The sequence below is a fragment of the Chelonoidis abingdonii genome, chromosome 24 (assembly GCF_003597395.2).
Source record: "Chelonoidis abingdonii isolate Lonesome George chromosome 24, CheloAbing_2.0, whole genome shotgun sequence".
NCBI lineage: Eukaryota > Metazoa > Chordata > Testudines > Testudinidae > Chelonoidis > Chelonoidis abingdonii.
The window spans coordinates 6,584,926-6,602,938 of NC_133792.1; the positions used below are offsets into that span (position 1 = coordinate 6,584,926).

General features: G+C 51.0%; 2 protein-coding genes across 6 annotated transcripts; one reads left to right on the forward strand and one right to left on the reverse strand.

Annotated features, from left to right (window-relative positions):
• Positions 1 to 5,334, reverse strand: LOC116823276 (uncharacterized). 5 transcript variants are annotated; one of them, XM_032777731.2, is made up of 4 exons: positions 5,139 to 5,334; positions 4,683 to 4,778; positions 2,600 to 2,703; positions 1 to 2,233 (listed from the first exon to the last, which is right to left on the reverse strand). In XM_032777731.2, exons 3-4 carry the CDS (start codon positions 2,637 to 2,639, stop codon positions 1,263 to 1,265), a joined length of 1,011 nt encoding a protein of 336 aa, XP_032633622.1. In that variant the 5' UTR covers positions 2,640 to 2,703; positions 4,683 to 4,778; positions 5,139 to 5,334; the 3' UTR covers positions 1 to 1,262. The 5 variants fall into 5 exon arrangements, with proteins under 5 accessions (XP_032633622.1, XP_032633623.1, XP_032633621.1 ...); XM_032777732.2 differs by lacking the exon at positions 4,683 to 4,778 and having other exon boundaries at positions 1 to 2,230; XM_032777730.2 differs by lacking the exon at positions 4,683 to 4,778.
• A 4,367-nt stretch (positions 5,335 to 9,701) lies between these two features.
• Positions 9,702 to 16,580, forward strand: LOC116823275 (uncharacterized). Its single transcript, XM_032777729.2, has 5 exons — positions 9,702 to 9,866; positions 10,442 to 10,483; positions 11,129 to 11,255; positions 13,980 to 14,093; positions 15,396 to 16,580. Exons 2-5 carry the CDS (start codon positions 10,460 to 10,462, stop codon positions 16,298 to 16,300), a joined length of 1,170 nt encoding a protein of 389 aa, XP_032633620.1. The 5' UTR covers positions 9,702 to 9,866; positions 10,442 to 10,459; the 3' UTR covers positions 16,301 to 16,580.
• The last annotated feature ends 1,433 nt before the right edge of the window (positions 16,581 to 18,013 follow it).

An 18,013-nucleotide genomic window follows, 5' to 3' on the forward strand; every position in this document is an offset into this window, starting at 1 on the left:
TTTTCGATGGTCAAATATATTATTAACTTTTGGAAACACTGTCACATGAAACCGGATGGAGAACACGCATTCTGTACAAGCACAAGGGAAACATACCAAATAAGGGCCCAGTCATGCCAATGCTTATCAAGCTTAGTATCTACTAGTGTCTGCAGTCACACTGACGTCGGTGAGACTATATATGTTAGTATGCAGTCTGCATGGTACTAACTGTGTGCAGCAATGACCTCAAGAGAGAAATGGGAAGGTTTTTCTTTAATTTGGCCATTTTAATTTGACATTGCTATACAGCCAAACTCCTATATGAATATGTCATCTATCCAAGTCCCTGCAGCAGCTGAACCTAAATCTTGCAGCAAAGTCTCTGGATTCTGCACTGCTCTGTTGCAGCAGACTAGAAATTTGGTGGCAGTTTCATTTAAATGAAGAATGGAGGCTTTTAATGATTTTGGTATGAAAATGAACACCACCATCAATACAGCGGTCCTGGTGTTAGATTTGACTCCCCGCTCCGGAAAATCAGTTTGTTGGTTTTCAACCAGCTCTGCCATTTAGATTACCCGGTTTCACATGCATTTAGCCTCTGATGTGTTTACTTGTCCACTCCTTTTAACACTCCAAACTTTCCTTAATTGGAGGGCATCTCAGAACACCCTTCTTTGACCAGCTCACTCCCTGCCCAAAGCCAAGATGTGCACAGCTCAGGATTCCCCAGGCAACCCAAATGAAAAAAGATTTGCCAGCTAATAAAAAGGAAAAAAAAAGAATTGTAAGTATGCAAATTCACTGATATTCCAACAGGCCCAGAGTTACCTGGGAACCCTGCTCCATTCACTCACCCAACTCAAACTCATCGACTTTAAGGTCAGAAGGGACCGTTATGAACATCTAGTCTGACCTCCTGCACAATGCAGGCCACAGAATCTCACCCACCCACTCCTGTAACAAACCCCTAACCTATGTCTGAGTTATTGAAGTCCTCAAATCGTGGTTTAAAGACCTCAAGCTGCAGAGAATCCTCCAGCAAGTGACTCATCATGACTCACCAACAACACCCTCTTCTGCCTCCTTTCCTGGTTACCTTGCATCCCAAATGATCCCTTCCCACAACATCTCCTCATTGTCTTCTCACCCCACCGCATCCCAAGAGCAGCACATGAGTGGGAAAGAGCTCCACATGCCCCAAAAGGAGGAGATGCCCATGTCTTGGATGGGATGTGGCCTGTAACTGTCGGCCCATGGTTTTCACATGGTCCAAGCTCTTAGCCTGTGTGGATTCTCTGGTGCGTAATAAGGTTTGAGCTTCGGCTGAAGCGCCGCCCACAGTGGGCACAGGTGTAGGGCCTCTCGCCTGTGTGGGTCCGCTGATGCTGGAGGAGATTGGACCTTGCGCCGAAGCTCCTCCCGCACTGGGCGCACTCATGCTGCCGTTCCCCCGTGTGGATCTTCTGGTGCTCGCTCAGCTCCGAGCCGCGGCTGAAGGTTTTCCCGCACTGGGCGCACTGGCGGGGCGCGTCCGCCTCATGCAGTCTCTGGTGCCTGATGAGGGCAGAGCTCATGGAGAAACTCCGCCCACACTGGGCGCACTGGTAGGGCCGCTCGCCCGTGTGGATGGTCCAGTGCTGCATGAGGTGTGAGCTCAGGCTGAAGCTCTTCCCGCAAGCGCAGCGGTAGGGCCGCTCGCCCGTATGCATCCGCTGATGCTGCACCAGGTGGGAGCTGACGCTGAAGCTCCGCCCGCATTCAGCGCACACATAAGGCCGCTCCCCTGTGTGGATCCGCTGGTGCCGGACCAGGTGGGAGCTCACCCGGAAGCTCTTTCCACACTCGGCGCAGTCGTAGGGCCGCTCGCCAGTGTGGATCCGCTGGTGCCGCAGGAAAGTGGAGCTCTGGGTGAAGCGTTTCCCGCACTCAGGGCAGGCATAGGGCCGCTCCCCTGTGTGGGTTCTCTGATGGATAATCAGAGACGAGCTCTTGTTGAAGCTCTTCCCGCAGTCCATGCACGTATTTGGTCTCTCCTGGTGGGTGAGGCCATCGCTCACCTGAGCAGATTTACCCCGGCTCTGCGCCAGCGGGTTCCTCCGCTGCTTTTCTGATCCGTACCGAGTCTCCCGGGTTCCTCCCCACTCGGGGCTCTGGGATCTCGTGGGTAAAGTCATGGGAGGCTCCACCACCTCAGGGGCTTCATGCAGGGGCTCCTGCTCCTCATTCTTTCTCGGCATCCCATCACCTGCTGGAATGAAAAGAGAATCCAGCCATGATTTGCTCCCTGCGCTGGGGAGAAAGAGAACCTCAGGAGTAGGAAGGACAGTGGGGCTTGTCATGAATATTAAAAGTCACCAGAACTAAATTCCACAAAAACCTTCACCAGGAGGGGGACTTATGCTCTCTTAAAATCCCACCTGAGCCACAGATAAAGGATGGGCAAGGGAAAAGACCTCTGTTTCATATCAGTTTGGATGAGTGGGAAGCCCTGAATGTCTAGGATATGGGTACTGCAGTGAAGGAGGCGGGATGACAGAATGGTGAGGTCTTGCAACTGCTTGGGTGGAATTCTACAATTCTTCTCTGTTCACTGGGCAACCTGCTTACTCCTCACCTATGTGGGCACTGCTCACGATCGCCTCACGGCCTTGCATATCGGACCTGCAGCTCTTCACCTTGTTCTGTCTGGAATCACAGCAGGTCTCGGAACAGGCACTTCTGCTCAGGGGAAAGGAAGTGGGTGAGATCAGGGTTTGTCACACATTTGCAGAGCGTTTGTTACAAAAATGGTGCATGGTTTTTAAATGATCCTTCCTTTCTGACGGCGGGTATATCTCATCTCAACAGAGGGGAAAACGTACTTGGAGGTCGGCGGCGTAGCTTGGAGTGGAAAGGTGAGTGGGCAGGCAATGACCGACGTGCGCTAGCTCAGCTCGAGGTGACGTTGTGACCTGGGCGAGTTGTCCCAGTCTAAGCCCTCCCGACCCCTTGGGGCTGAGTTAGGGAAGAAGCAGGAGAAACTGAACTGGCTGAAGGAAGTGTCCACCCCAGATGCACGCACCGCTTCGGGAGTGAAACGTGGTTGAGATGCAGCTTGTCTCCCTTGAGGCTGAGGAACTGCCCTGACACCCGCACAGGGAGCAGGAGTCAGTGCTGGGCGGGCTCTGCTTCCTGGGGGAAGCTCTCTATCAGGGTGGGGGGGAGCGATCAGGCTCCCAGCTCTGTGGGGAAGGGTTCTCTAGGGGCATGGGTAGGGCAAGTCCCTTGGGTGGGTGGGAGGAAGCCATTCCCATTGGGGTGTCAGGCTCCACTCTCCAGTGTATATGTCGCTGTCCAGTCTCTGTCCTGGCCCAGTGTGGAGGGGAGGCCCCAAGGGAGGGGGGTTGGAGAGTGAGCCTGTCTTGCATTCACCCTGCAGAGGCAGCTCCTGTCCCATGGGGCTGGGCCTGGCTCCCTGCCCTGCCCTGTTGGCTCTTGCTGCTTGCAGATCTAGAGCAGCCAGCTGCAGCATCATACGGTGTGTGTGCAGGTGGGGCCCTCCTTGCTCCCTTCCTGGCCCTGCCAGATGTGGGGGTTCACCTGCCGAGCTGGGCAGGAGCATGGGGTTCCTCAGAAAATGACAAGCCCGAGGTGCCAGAGTCAGTTCAGGTACTGGAGCGATGCTCCAGCAGTGCTCCAGCCCTGCTCAGATTTGGGTAGGTCTGGGTGCTTAGTGGGTAGGCCATAGACTGTAAGAGGGTGGTGGGAGCTCAGAGCCAGCCAACCATATTCCAAGGTACAGCTCTTTTAGGGAGATCCTGTGGTACACTCAGGGCAAGGGGTGGCTGAGGATTCAAGCACACCCCTAGACGGAGGTTTGTGGAGACGCTGCACCCAGGCTGGAAGGGATGGCTTGAGGCTGGAAGGGCCAGAAGAACTGTAAGTTCCTAAGAGCAGCAATATTTTTTCAAACTCCGGTTTACACCTCCCTTAACTGGCGAACCAAGTGGGGGACATTGAGGCAAGCTGACTACAGTGCTACACAGCGAGGTGGTATGCTCTGCAACCAGACCATTTGGGAACGTCACCACTCTGCTGGCAGATGCATTGTGCTCCCTTGTAGGAAATTTGGAGACCTCCCACTGAAGGGGACCTGATGACTTAGGCAAAAATCAAGTACAAAGCCTGGTGCTTGTTCCTGGGTGCTGGAACTGGGGGGTGCTCCCGCACCCCCTGGCTTGAAGTGGTTTCCATCATACACAGGATTTACAGTTTGGTACAATGGCTCTCAGAACCCCCACTTGACAAATTGTTCCAGCACCGCTGTGTTCATCTCCACACCTGCAGAGAGACCATGGCCAAGCCCGGTGTGGAGAGGACACAGGAATTCTATACACCTGAGTGACTGCACAAACCCTACAATCCTGTCCCCACGGAAAGCTGTGAGGACAGGGAAATTACCCTCCTATTTTATTGATCAAGTTCTGGCAATGTCCGCAGCCTGATGCAAAACAGAGGTGAAGCTAAAGGGCTTACTAAGAGGCAGACACAAAGAACGCAAAACTGGGACTTGTCAGACCAAAGGTGCAGCCAGTCAGACCTCCTTCCCGGACAGTGGCCAAACCAGATGCTTCAGGAAAAAAAATAATAATCGGGGGAAATTCTTGAAGTCACTGGGGCAGGATTTCATCCTGTCTGTAGAAATATTAAACACTGACCTTCCATGACCAAAGCGCTGTACAACGACAGAATAAAACGAGCCCCTTTGGTGACACTGTCCCCCCGGGCAGGATATTCCCTCAGAAGCGCGTTTGCTATGAAGAGGAAGGGAACTGGCGCTGATTTTTGTTTCCCCGCTGGTTAAAAGGAAAACAAACTGGCCCAGTGATGATGCAGTTGCTACATCTGGGAGCATGGGGTTCCTCAGAAAATGACATGCAGAAAATGATGCAGTTGCTACATCTTCTCTCCTTTCCCAGTGCCACTCGCCCTCCAGCTGGGAGGTTGATCGCTGTTACCTTTCCAGTGGGATCTCTCTGCCCAGGCTAGGACAGTAACAGCTGCTGTGGGTCTGTTCAGTGAGCGGATCTGGGGCTCAGCACACAGGGATCAGCAGTGGGTAAGGGGAAGGAAAAGGCATTTACAGCTACTTTCCTGCCTTCGCTCTCAATTACCTGCAGTTCCTGGCTCAGACGGTGACTGCAGAATCTGTTTGCTTCCCAAAGGCAGTAGTTACAGCCTGGGACAGGGCCCATTTTTGGTTTGTGGTGGCACTTTAAATCATGTCTCTCATCAGCCCAGGGCCCCTTGGAGGTGGGAGATTAGCAGCTCCTTGCCCTGGGCTCTTGGACAGAAGGGAGCTGGGTAGGGACCTTCTCACCCGGGAAGCTCAGCCTTAAAATCCCGAGGACAGGCAATCCGGAGGCAGAAAGAGAAGCAGCCTCCTGTCTTTTCCCAACAGCCATCACCCTCTAGTGGCAACAGCAAGGGGAACATGAGTGAATTTTGCACGGTTCACAGGTGGTGAGGAGACTCTGTGAGCAGTTCAGTGTATGCCAGGCCCGGGGTAATCAGTTATTTGTTGGCAAGGTCCAGATTTCTTGGTCAAGGTATAGTCCAGAGCCAGACTCCAGAGAAAATAACCCAACAATAACTAATGATAATAAGTAAATACAAAGATTTCGAAAGCGGCTGGCAGGTAGGGTACCAACTTTGTAATCACATAGAACTAACCACGCTTGCCCTGCCCCCTGCTCGCCCCTTCCCCAAATCCCCGTGCCCACTCGCTTCACCCCCTCCCTTCGTTGCTCATTCTTTCCCACCCTCACTCACTTTCACCAGGCTAGGGCAGAGGTTGGGGTGCAGGAAGGGGGGTGAGAGCTCTGGTGGGGGGGTGCATGCCCTGGGATTGGGCCAGGGATGAGGGTTTGGAGTGTGGGAAGGGGCTCCAGGCTGGGGCAGGGGTTTGGGATGCGGGAGTGGGTGCAGGCTCCAGTAGGGAGTTAGGGCACAGGAGGTGGCTCAGGGCTGGGCAGAGGATGAGGGTTTTGGGGTGCAGGAGGGGGTGCAGGCTCTGGCTGGGGATACAGGCTCTAGGGTGGGGCCAGGGATGAGGGGTTTAGGGTGCAGGAGGGGTCTCAGAGCTGGGGCAAAGGGTTGGGGTGCAGAAGGGGGTGTGGGCTTCGGGAGGGAGTTTGGGTGCGGGAGAGGGCTCAGGACTGGGGCAGGAGGTTGGGGTTTAGGAGTAGGTTCGGGGTGCAGGCTGGCTCCTAGGCGGCTGTGACCTCAGGCAGCTCCCAAGGAGCAGCGGCATGTCTGACTCCTAGGTGGGTGATGCTTACCTCAGGCGGCTTCCTGTTGGCAGCACAGCAGGGCTAAGGCAGGCTGCCTGCCTGCCCTGGCTCTGTGCAGCTTCCAGAAGTGGCCAGCATGTGTGGCTTCTAGGCAGAGGAGCCGGGGGCTCTGTGTGATGCCCGTGCCCACAGGTGCCATCCCCGCAGCTCCCATTAACTGCAGTTCCTGGCCAATGGAAGCTGCAGAGCCAGTGCTTGGGGCAGGGGCAGCACGCGGAGGCCCCGGCCACCCCTGCGCCTAGGAGCCACAGAATATATTGCTGCTTCCAGGAACCGTGTGGAGCCAGGGCAGGCAGAGACCCTGTCTTAGCCCCGCTGCACCATCAACCAGACTTTTAACAGCCTGGTCAGCAGTGTGACTGGAGCCGCCAGGGTCCCTTTTTGACCGAGTGTTCTGGTGTAAAATTGGACACCGGGCAGCCCTACTGGCAGACCAGATTTGGCCCATGGTCCGCCTATTGATTCCCCCAGCATATGCCATGCTTATAGCTACTGAAGCATGCGTCTCTGTCCAGAGGGCAGAGTGGAGAATCCAGGGGAAATTCCTCCTAACTCCCAATAGTTTGAGGTTAGCTTATGCCAGGGGCGACCAAACTTACTGACCCTCTGAGCTCCATACGATAATCTTCAGATGTTCGAGAGCCAGGTGTGTCTGCCAAGGCTCAGGGCTTCTCTCTGCTGCAGGGTGGTGGGGCTAGGGACTTCTGCCCTAAGGGGCAGGGGGTCTCAGGGCTCCTGCCTTGCTCCTGTTGAAGGAGAAGCCCTGAGCTCCCTCCCCACTCCAGTCTGGTAAGCGGAGAATGGGGGAGAGGGGCGTGGAGGGCTCCGGTAGCCACACTTCAACTGTAAAAGAGCTGAGATTTTGCCACCTCTTATCCCCTGAAAGATTTGTATCATTTCCAAGATTCCTGGTTTTAGGGGTGATTATTTTGTTATTACATCACAAGATATTCTTGTTACACACAGAACAATCCTTCTTTAAATTCTGCTGTGCTTTCTATTTTTACACCCCCACTAACACAGTTTCTGAGCACCTCACAACCTTTAAAGTGTTTATACTCTTTGAGGTAGGGGAGTGCTACTGTTCCCATTTTACATGCATGGAGCTGAGGCGCAGGGAGATCATGACCTTCTCCAGGTCACACAAGACATTTGTGGCAGAGCAGGGAACTGGGAATTGAATCCAGCTCTTTCAAGTCCTAGGCTAGTGCCTTAGCCACTGGCTAGCCTTCCTTCTCTGTTTTTTTTAAAACTCCTATAACATGTTGTGGCAATGAGTTCCACAGGCTAATTGTTTATTCTCTATACAAGTATTGCCTTTTGTCAGTTTGGAACTGACCACCTGTCAATTGAATGTCCCCATGTAATTGTATTATGAGAAAGGATGAAGAGAAGCTCCTAGTTTACCTTCTCTAGAACATTCATTAATTTTTATATAGTGTTTTCTCTTGGTTTCTCTCGTTCTTGTTTAAAAGATGGGGCTCAGTTCCCATTGTTAGGCATTAGCTGTTGTTTGTTTCTCTTCTGGGTGGGGGGAGACTCTTCCTCTTGCTGCTGGGTCAGGGTTTGTCGCTCTTGAAATTCGGGATGGGAAGATGTTTGGGGACTTTAAAATTTAGTTTAAATTTAAAAAAACTAATTAAAAATTTTTAAAATCCAGCGTTACCCTGTTTCCTGCCCCGCCATCCCCCTTTCTCCAGCTCCAGGAGAGAGATTGTCTTATTTGCCCCTTATTCAGTCCTACTCAGTAGAAATCATTTGCTTCTCCAGTGGAAATTTGTGGCAGGCTACAAGAAAACAATTCCTAATGACGAGGAGACTTTGGCTATGTGCAATAGTCTCCCCCTCAAGAGAAAGGGCATCACTAGTGCTTCCATCACTAGGACATTGAAAATCTACGTAAAATTAGATAAAGTCCTGGAAAATAGGCTACAGACCAGGGGTAGGCAACCTATGGCATGCGTGCTGCCTTCAGTGCGTTAGCTGATTTTCAGTGGCACTCACGCTGCTCGGGTCCTGGCCACTGGTCCTGGGAGCTCTGCTTTTTAATCTAATTTTAAATGAAGCTTCTTAAACATTTTAAAAGTCTTATTTATTTTACATACAACGATAGTTTAGTTATATATTATAGACTTATAGAAAGAGACCTTCTAAAAACATTACGGGCATGCAAAACCTTATATTAGAGTGAATAAATGAAGACTCGGCACAGCACTTCTGAAAGGTTGCCAATCCCTGCTATAGACAATTCTACACAGACCCCCAGGAGACGGGAATGAGGGCCTGAGTGATTCAGAGAGGGGAACTGTGGCGGGATATAGCTGGGATCGGAGGAGGCTGAGAGAAGCTTGGCAGAATTCAATTTTTTTTTACAATTTTAATGGCTAATATTGATTTTTACTTTTAAGCACCATCTTTGATTTTTATCCAGCTACACTTTCGACGTTGTAGGGAAATTAGACATGGCGGGGTCCAGACAAGAATTGTTTAAGGACAGCAGACACTGACATTCATAAAGTTAAAGCTTTGTAACCACTGAAACACAAACCGTCAACATCACGTGTCAAGATACATGAAGTAAATATCCTTAAACCAAACTCAAATAAGTCCTCAAGCAGCAGTTTTCTTACTTTGCCTATCTCTACATTTTGATTATTGACAGAAATACTTTCGCTTCCATTTGCGTGTGTCCAGTGAAATGGACGTTTATTGATGCTTGCGGTGTTGTAGCTGTGCTGACCCCAGGATATGAGAGAGACAAGCTTTTCTTCAGGACTGTGGTGCTCCAAAGCTTGTGTCTTTCACCAACAGAAATTGGTCCAATGAAAGATTTTACTTCACCCCCCTTGTCTCTCAGTTATTGACATTTACAGATAAAAATCGAATCCTTCTAAGCCTAGTTATAGAGAGCAGAGACTGTGTGGGAGACAGAGAGAGGGTCAGTTCAGAACAAAGTGACCCCTTTTAAAACCATCAGGAAGAGCTCAACACACACACACACACACACACAACCCCACCCCCTGCTCCTCAGATATAGCAGCCCCTGACAGAAGTGAGGAGGGGATTTGGCCTGGAGATCCAGCACTTTTCCAGGGGGATCCTAAACTTAAAGGGACACTGGGCTGATAGGAACCTGGTCTGGGTGAGGCTGCCCAGCCCTGGAGGACAGAGCTGTGTCTGTCACATAGTGTTATTTCCCCTCTGATCTTCTATTAGGTAAACAAGGAGGAAAGGATCCTGGACTGCTCTGCAGGGGAGGCTGTGTCCAGGTTTCTGTACTGATGACCGCTAGAGGGTGACGGTTATTGTGGCAGGAGAAGCTGGGCCTGTCTCTCCTCTTGCTAGTTCCTGTGCTTTGGATACCAGGGGTTGAGCTTCCTGAGATGTAGCGGCTGCTGCTGCTGCCTGTAATTTGCAATTGCAACAGCCTCTGCTGTGCCCAGAGGCCTGCCTGAGCTGCTCTGCTGCCTCCCCCCAGGGACAGATCCTAGCCAAGGTGGGGCCTGTGTCTGGCTCTAACCAGTCCTAAGGAGACACAGGACGCTGCAGGTAACAGAAAGAGAGAACTCAAGCACTGGCTGGCGATGGGCAGCAAGGGGACTATGTAAAACAGGCTGGGCCTTCTCCCTGCTCTCAGCCCCCTGTGTGCTTCTGCTCCATCCCACACAGCATCTCAGTTCGGTCAGCACTCGCTGGAGCCGGTGCAGGTCTGAGACCAGCGCTGCCAGGAATGGAACAATAACCCAGGCTCCCAGCCACAGGAGGTGGACAGAGGAGGAGAAATGAGAAATGCTCCCTCCCCTTTCCCTAAGGCAGTTTTCTGCTTCTGTCTAGTAAAGATGCTGATGGGACAGGCAGGGGAACATCACCAAACCAGCTTCTTTTTATTCTGCCTTTTCAGGGCTGGGAAAGGGAGGGTTTACAATATTTTGGTGTTCTTAGCCTGGGTGAAACGTGCCAGGTCTGCACTAGCAAGTATTTTACCAGCACCACACAGCCTGCAAATTTGCATTTAGACAAAGACGATAGAGGACTGGGCTTTAAAATGGTCAGGAGCCTGGGCTTATCTCTCCCCATTTGCCCTGACAAGCTGAGGAATAACACCCACCTTTTGATCGTTTCAGGGGGGACAGAAAAGAGAAATGTCTGCACTGGACCCAGCTCAGGTAAGGCATTTTCATGGGGCTGGGGGGCTTGTTATGCAGGGAGAGGACTAAATACACAGGAACGTGGAGGAGGGGAGAGGGTGCAGCCTGCCAGGAGGGGCTGACTTGTAGGATCAAGGAGATGATTAGGGGAAGGGTGAAATCCCTGAGCTACAGCATATGGATCAAATCCCAGCACTTTCCTCTCTGTGCTGGGCAAGGGCTGCTGGGAATTGTTTCTGGCAGGATGGGTGAATAATAGAACATCATTAAGAAGTTTCTGATTGAATCTCCCAGTCTTGCCAAGACCCAGTCATGCAGCCACAGATCTCAAGATGGGGGCAACTTAATGGAAAAGTGCCCAGAGCTCAGGAGACAGCCACAAAGACATTCTGCCTCTGGGCTTCCCAGCCCTGGCATTTGGGAGTTCAGTGACATCTGAGGCTGGGTATGTGAGTGCGAGGTGGGCTTACACCTGGGGGAAAGCAGGCCTGAATTGAGGGGTCGTGTGAGAAGGTGGTGCCAGGTGAGTCTAACCATACTTTAGATGAGCTATTTCCTTGCCGTGCCACAGAGCATAAGGTACGGGAGACCGGGGCACATGGTTTGAGCGATGGGACTGTTCATGAACCAAAGGTGATGAGTGGGCAACACTTGTGATTTCAGGTCCCGGTGACATTTGAGGACGTGGCTGTGTATTTTTCTTGGGAGGAATGGGGCCTTTTGGACGATATGCAGAGGACCCTCTACAGGGACGTCATGAAGGAGAATTACCAGACTCTGGTCTCACTGCGTAAGGATTCAGCTCTTCTCGTTTATTTGAAGCTCTGTGGTCATTGAAGTGCCGGGGGAGGCTTCGGCTCAGGCCTCGGGCCCTTTATAGTACGTCTACACTGTAAAGAAGAACCTGCCGTGCCGAGTCTGAGAGCCTGGGTCAATTGGCTTAGGCCTGTGGGGCTAAAAGAAGCAACGTTTGTGGATGGAAGTGGGGCTTGGACTGAAACCCGAGTCAGAGCTTGGGTTTAGTGTGCAGGGTAGACGTACCCATAGATGTCTGGGGATCCAGCCAGGCCTGGAGTGGCAGGGGGAGACGCCAGACAATACCTTTCAAGTAGCACTTTGTAGGGGTGGGGAGGGATTGAACCCTTGTGGGTATTCCTCCACACCCTCTTATATGCAAATGTTATCCTTGTGGATTTAATTGTTACATTCTCACTGGCCTTTCTGTTACATAACTTGTTTAAAACATGGCCCACTCTCTCCCCTTTGGGGTTTTCTTCCTTCTTTCCCTTTCTCCAGCCTACTCGCAAGGGGACATTAATAAAATGAAAAAGGTGTGATATTCAAAATGATGCACAATTAGGCGGGTTAATCATTAAGGCCAAGAACTTAGGATGGGACATTTATATGCATAATAAGATAAAAACATAAAACTATTACTGATAAAATTTTCAGGGGACACAAATATTGGGGAAGTTGTAAATAATGAAGAGGACAGGTCATTGATACAGAGCAATCTGGATCCCTTGGTAAGCTGGGTGCAAGCAAACAATATTTGTTTTAATGAGGCCAAATGTAAAATTATACATCTAGGGACAAGAATTTAGGTCCCACTTACAGGATGGGGAGACTCTGTACTGGGTAGGAGAGACTCTGAGAAAGACTTGGGGATCATGGTGGATAACCAGCAGAACGAGAGTTCTTGGTGCAATCCTAATGCAGGTGTATACATGGGAATATCAAGTAAGCATAGGGAGATTATATTACTTCCCTGTTTGGCACTGATGTGATCATTACCGAAATACTGTGTCTAGTTGTGGCATCCCTAATTCAAGAAGGATGTTGATAAATTGGAGAAAAGCCAGGAGAATGACTAAATGATTGTAAAACTTGCCTTATGATAAAGGAAGTCGCATGGCCTGTGTTATCCAGGAGGTCAGATTAGATGATCCCAGTGGTCTTGTCTGGCCTTATGCAACTCTCATGCTAATCTGTAGAGATGAGGCCGAGACCTAACATGGGGAGCAGATTATCCCACATTTGCCTAATGCAAAATTTCTTGTTCCTTCCTCGGAAACAGCTGGTTCAGGTGACTGCGACTGGGCACTGGACTACATGGACCTTGAGTCTGATCCAGTCTGGCAATTCCTATGTTCTGCTCTTCTTTGTATTTCACTACATCTCATCTCCCTATTTCTTTCTCTTTCTTTCTCTCTCTGGATCCCCCTTTCCCGCCCTTTGCAGTGCTCTTTGCCTTCTCTTCCTCTGTTCTCCCCTTGTGTCTCCTCCCTCCTCCCACAATCCCTTCTTTTCAGTCATCTCCACACCTTCCCTCCACCTCCCCTCGGTCCAGCATCTCCCTCAGGGCTCTGAAATCACAGCTCTCCAGTCACAGCCGCACACCCTCAATCTGACCCCACATGCCACAGTCACGCCCTGTCCCCCGACAAGCATATACAGCACCAGTCGCACACAGTCAGATAGATACGCCCCCCAGTCACTGGCTTCTCTGTCCAACTCACCTTCACCGAACACCCCCACCCCCAGTAACACAGTTGCAAAAGTCTCTTGAGGCAGTGCCAGGTGTGCTCTGGATCACAACCCTCCCTGCCCTGCAGAGAAGATGGAGTACACAGCGCAGGGAAGTCAGAGTCCCTTCTTGAAGACAGGGGTGGCTGCAGAGCTGTAACAAGGAATTTTTGCGCCCGAGGCAAGGGCTGGCTCCAGGCTATTCGGCGGCAGGTCCCCGCGTCCCTCTCGGAGGGAAGGACCTGCTGCCGAATTGCCACCGCTGCTTCATTCATTCTTCGGCAGCAATTCGGTGGCAGGTCCTTCCATCCAAGAGGGACTCAGGGACCTGCTGCCGAATTGCCGCCGAAGAAGCATCGGCAGTAGAGCTGCCGCCGAAGTGCCACTGATCACGTTTTCCCCCCTCCCCTGCGCCCCTCCGCTTTGTGCGCCCAAGGCAAGTGCCTCACTCACCTCACCCTTGTTACAGCGCTGGGTGGCCGTGCAGGATGCATGAAGAGCAGCAGACGTGATGGCTGCCACTTTGGCCAACACGCCAAGCTGCCGGAGAGTCTGTCACCTCCACATCTACTCCCATAGGGAAGGATGTTCAGAGACAGAACACTGTCCGAGGCTTTCAGTGGGGAGAGAACAGTGCGATTCCCCTGTACGTGGGCAGAGGTGCACCGTGTCCCCTCTCCTCCTGGGGCTGGTCCCATGCCCTGAGAGGCTCTGGCCTCACTGCAGTAGAGAGAGCAGCAAGTACCACGCTTATTAGTTTCTCTTTGCCTAAGTTATGTGCAGGTCCCTGAATCGGCTATAAGGGGCACAACACATCTCCCAGAAACTGTCTGCCTTTCCCAAGGACCTCGGGGAACATCCCCTATCCATTCAGGTGAAACGTCTCCTCCCAGCAGAAGGAGGAGCTGGGTTTAAATCAGGGGCCATTCTTCATAACAAACAGTAGAGGAATATTTGACAAACGCTGATTTCCTTTCTTCCTGAGCAGGATCTTCCATTCCCAAACCTGACGTGATTTCCCAGATGGAACGAGGGGAAGAGCCATGGGTCCCAGACCTCCAGAGCTCTCAGGAAAGGGAGATCCCGAGAGGCGTCCGAAGAGGTGAGAAATAGACCAAACCACCTCAGGAGCTGTCAGTGGAACGAAGATCTGGGAATCCAGCAGCACTGTCATATCCTCTCGTCTCCCTCTCATCTCTTTCACCCTCATAGCTGCTCTGGGTGATCCCCACATGGCTGATGTCAGTCAGGGCTGTCAGCCCATCACAACTCACATCTGGCAGGGGTCTGTCCCCTCACCCATCCTTTCTGTGTAGTCAGAGGGGTGTGGCATCAGAATTGTTCCCCTTCCCTTTGTCTTCTGGGGACAGTTTGGGGATTCGATTTCTGATTTTCAGTCTCATTGCAACAAACCCTGCTTATCACTAGACATTGCCAGTTGGAGTTGCTTTTTAATAGACGAATTTAAAAACAACAACAACCCGTTTTCTGATATAGGCTTCTAGCAGTATGTTCTAAAATTGGAATATAGGGTTTCCTGCTCCCCTGGTTATATCTTGAAGGGTTTTTGGATGGGCCTGTGAGCAAAACAACCAAAGATTCTCAGTCCCCCTCGTTTCTCTCCGTGCACACCCCTGCCTGCTGCTGGCAGCCTGTTCGGTGTCATGTCTGCTGCTGCTGTTACCGGTAAATAGATGGCAGACTCTCCCCTTCTCATCTCTTTTTGTTCTGATTGATGACTGGGATTGCAATAGCACCGAAGAGCTCCTGGCATGGGCCGAGACCCCTGGGTGCTCTGCAAACACACCAAAAAGAGCTGACAACAGACAAGAGGCAACAGATGGATACAGACAGATGGGGGCAGCACAAGGAAACAGGCAGACCATGGGGTTACTTGTAGCAACAGTAGGAACAAAAGGGACTCATGGCTTTTGCAAGTTCAGTTCCCTTTTCACAGGTTTCCTTCCTGCCCTCCCCTTGCAGGAAATCACAGGCACCAGTTTCCTACTTACCCCAGGGCTGCTCAACCCCCATTCAGCCCGGGGTCCAGTCCCCACCCCACCCCTTCCCCCAAGGCCCCACCTCGACCCCACCTCTTCCTGCCCCCACCCTGCCTCCGTCCCCCTCCCCCAAGTGCACCACACTCCTTCCCCTCTCCCCCCAGCACCACCTGCATGCTGCGAAACAGCTGATTGTGGCAGGCAGAAGTCGCTGGGAGGGAGGGGGAGAATCTGCTCAGCATATGGGGCTGTTGGGGGTGGGAGGCACTGAGGGCAAGGGAACTGGCTGCCAGTGGGTGCTAAGCACCTATTAATTTTTTTCCATGGGTGTTCCCGGGCTGGAGCACCCAAAGTCAGCACCTATGCAGGAAATGACTCATGTCTGGATTCTCTCGTTATTCCAGCATGTGACGACGTCATCGCCCAGAGGACTCCTGCAGGCGATAGGCCGACCATATGCAATGAGTGCGGGAAGAGCTTCAGAGGAAGCTCAAACCTCATTCAGCATCAGAGGATCCACACGGGGGAGAGACCTTACGAATGCACAGCCTGCGGGAAGAGCTTCCGCCAGCGCTCGCACCTCCTCCAGCACTGGAAGATCCACACGGGGGAGAGACCCTTTGAATGCCCCAATTGCGGGAAGAGCTTCAGCGTGAGCTCCGCCCTTATTAGGCACCAGAAAACTCACACGGGCGAGAGACCCTATGCATGCGCCGAGTGCGGGAAGAGTTTCAGCGTGAGCTCCGCCCTCACTAGGCACCAGCGGATCCACACGGGGGAGCGGCCCTACGTCTGCACGAAGTGCGGGAAGAACTTCAGTGTGAGCTCCCACCTCGTGCAGCACCAGCGCATCCACACGGGGGAGCGGCCCTACGTCTGCGCCGAGTGTGGCCGGAGCTTCAGCCAGAGCTCCCACCTCCTCCAGCATCAAAGGGTCCACACGGGTGAGCGGCCCTACGAATGCACTGAGTGCGGGAAGAACTTCAGCCAGAGCTCGGACCTCATCAAACACCAGAGAACCCACTCGGGAGAGCGCCCCTACGAATGCCCTTGCTGCTTTAAAAGCTTCACCTGGAACTCAGTGCTCATTAAACACCAGAGAGTGCACATGGGACAGAGACCCTATGAGTGTGGCCAGTGCGTGGAAAGTTTCAGCCCTCATCATCCCTCAGAGAAACCACACACGGCACAAACCCCACTGATGGAGCATCAGGACACTAGCCAGAGTAATGCACTTGCTCTTATGAGCAAGTCACTTCAACTCTCTGTGCTGAGTCTTCCACCTCTGCCTAAAGGAAAATGGGAATAATGGGATCTTGTTTATAGGAGAGGGCTCTGCTCACCCATCACCAGCTGGGACTTTTCCTGGAATTATAGGGTTTGGGAGGTTTCTTTTCCTTTTACTATAGAGTGGGTTGAGTGCTGTTTCTGGAAATCCAGGTTTAGGAGGTTTTCCAGTGAGTTCGGTTCCAGTTTCAGTAAAGTCTTTATTTGTTGCTGTGGGTCCTTGGAATTTGGGTTTGAAATGTTAAAAATTCTCCATAAAAGTTTGCGTTAAGATGCCATGGTCTTGGAAATTTTATTAGGACTCAGAGTGCCAGAGGCTAATTTCTCCAGATCGAATTATTCCCACTTTTCAGTATGCAGCCCATTTACCAATAGTATCTGTGAATGTCCAGGAGACAGGTATGTGAGACCCCAATGTGGTGACTCAGAGAAACGTAGACTCTTCCAGCAGCAGATCCACTCTTGCTCCCTGGTACCAACTCAAACTTTCGTCTCGCCTCTCTGGATCATATTCAACTTCTTTAGATCCCATTTCAACAAAGCACTTCAAATGCTTCTGTCCCGTTGACATTTGCTGAATCAGAGTTTAATTCCCTAAATTCCAGGACTGTCAGTTTGACAGTGGGATTGTTCATTCAAGGTGGGTTTTCAAAAGCACCCAAAGGTGTTATTGGATTTCAGTGGGAGCAGGGCATATAAATCACATCTTAATAAGGGTACTTAGTCAGCCTTATTAGTCAGTCTGTGAAGGAAGCCTAGTCAGGTTTGGGCTTCCTTCACAGAAGAGAGGTGGATCGGAGCTACATTTTTAAACCACTGCACAAAGAATTACATCCTCTTACTTGTTAATACCGGTTGTTATGCTTGTAAATTTGGAGATCATTGTGATGAGTCACAGAATTCCTATTAATTAATTAAACAAACCTGAACCAATTAAAAAACCAAAACTAAAAACAAATCAATGACCCTAGAAAATAACCCTTGTCTACCCCAGTGGGATGCAATCTGGGGGATTGTGCTTATGTGACTCCTCAGTAGACGAGGTAACAGTTAGCCCATGTTTTTATGTCAATAGATAGACTAAGCCTTGGACACTCTGCACTTCCTGGGACAGCGCATCTGAGAAATGTTGTATCAATACAATGTCTGTTATAGTGGGCGAACCTGAGGCTCTAGCCTAGAGCAGGTGTTAATTTTGTCTCCTATCTCACCTTCTCCCGAGCTCATAAAGTAACAATACATCGGTAAGCTGGTGGAGATCAGTGGAGCTATGTTGATATACACCAGCTAAGAATCTGGCCCCAAACATTTAGTAGCAACCAGGTGGAATTTTAGACTAGGTTCAGAAATCCTGAAAATGCTTTTGAAATGTCCCTAGTGAAAACAATTCAGTGAGATTTGGAGGCAAGCTATCAAAGCAAAAGATACAAGCATTTAACCCCTCAGGGGTTCAGGTGGGATTTTCCAATATAGTGTATGGGGCTCAGTTTCTAGATGTTGTAATTCAAACTGATTTCATGGTTTAAATGCGCTTCTTCCCTAACAGATTAAATGTAGTTGTTGCAGATGAGGAGAAATAGATTTTGCTTCTGCCACAGGATGTTGTACATCTTTCTTTGCTTTGGATTTTTTTCTTCTTTTATGAAAGAGGCAGAATATGATGAGAACCTCCCTGTATCACCACTGAGACAGCCTCAATGAATCAGCATGTATCTGAATGACTTGTAATTGACAA

Excerpts from the sequence above, each read along its gene's own strand:
- LOC116823276 (XM_032777730.2), bottom strand. The coding sequence starts at position 2,639 with ATGCAAGGCCGTGAGGCGATCGTGAGCAGTGCCCACATAG. Across the intron at positions 2,234-2,599 it reads CGTGAGCAGTGCCCACATAG|CAGGTGATGGGATGCCGAGA; the intron begins GTGAGGAGTAAG and ends TTTTCATTCCAG.
- LOC116823275 (XM_032777729.2), top strand. The coding sequence starts at position 10,460 with ATGTCTGCACTGGACCCAGCTCAG. Across the intron at positions 10,484-11,128 it reads CTGCACTGGACCCAGCTCAG|GTCCCGGTGACATTTGAGGA; the intron begins GTAAGGCATTTT and ends TTGTGATTTCAG. Across the intron at positions 14,094-15,395 it reads CCCGAGAGGCGTCCGAAGAG|CATGTGACGACGTCATCGCC; the intron begins GTGAGAAATAGA and ends TCGTTATTCCAG.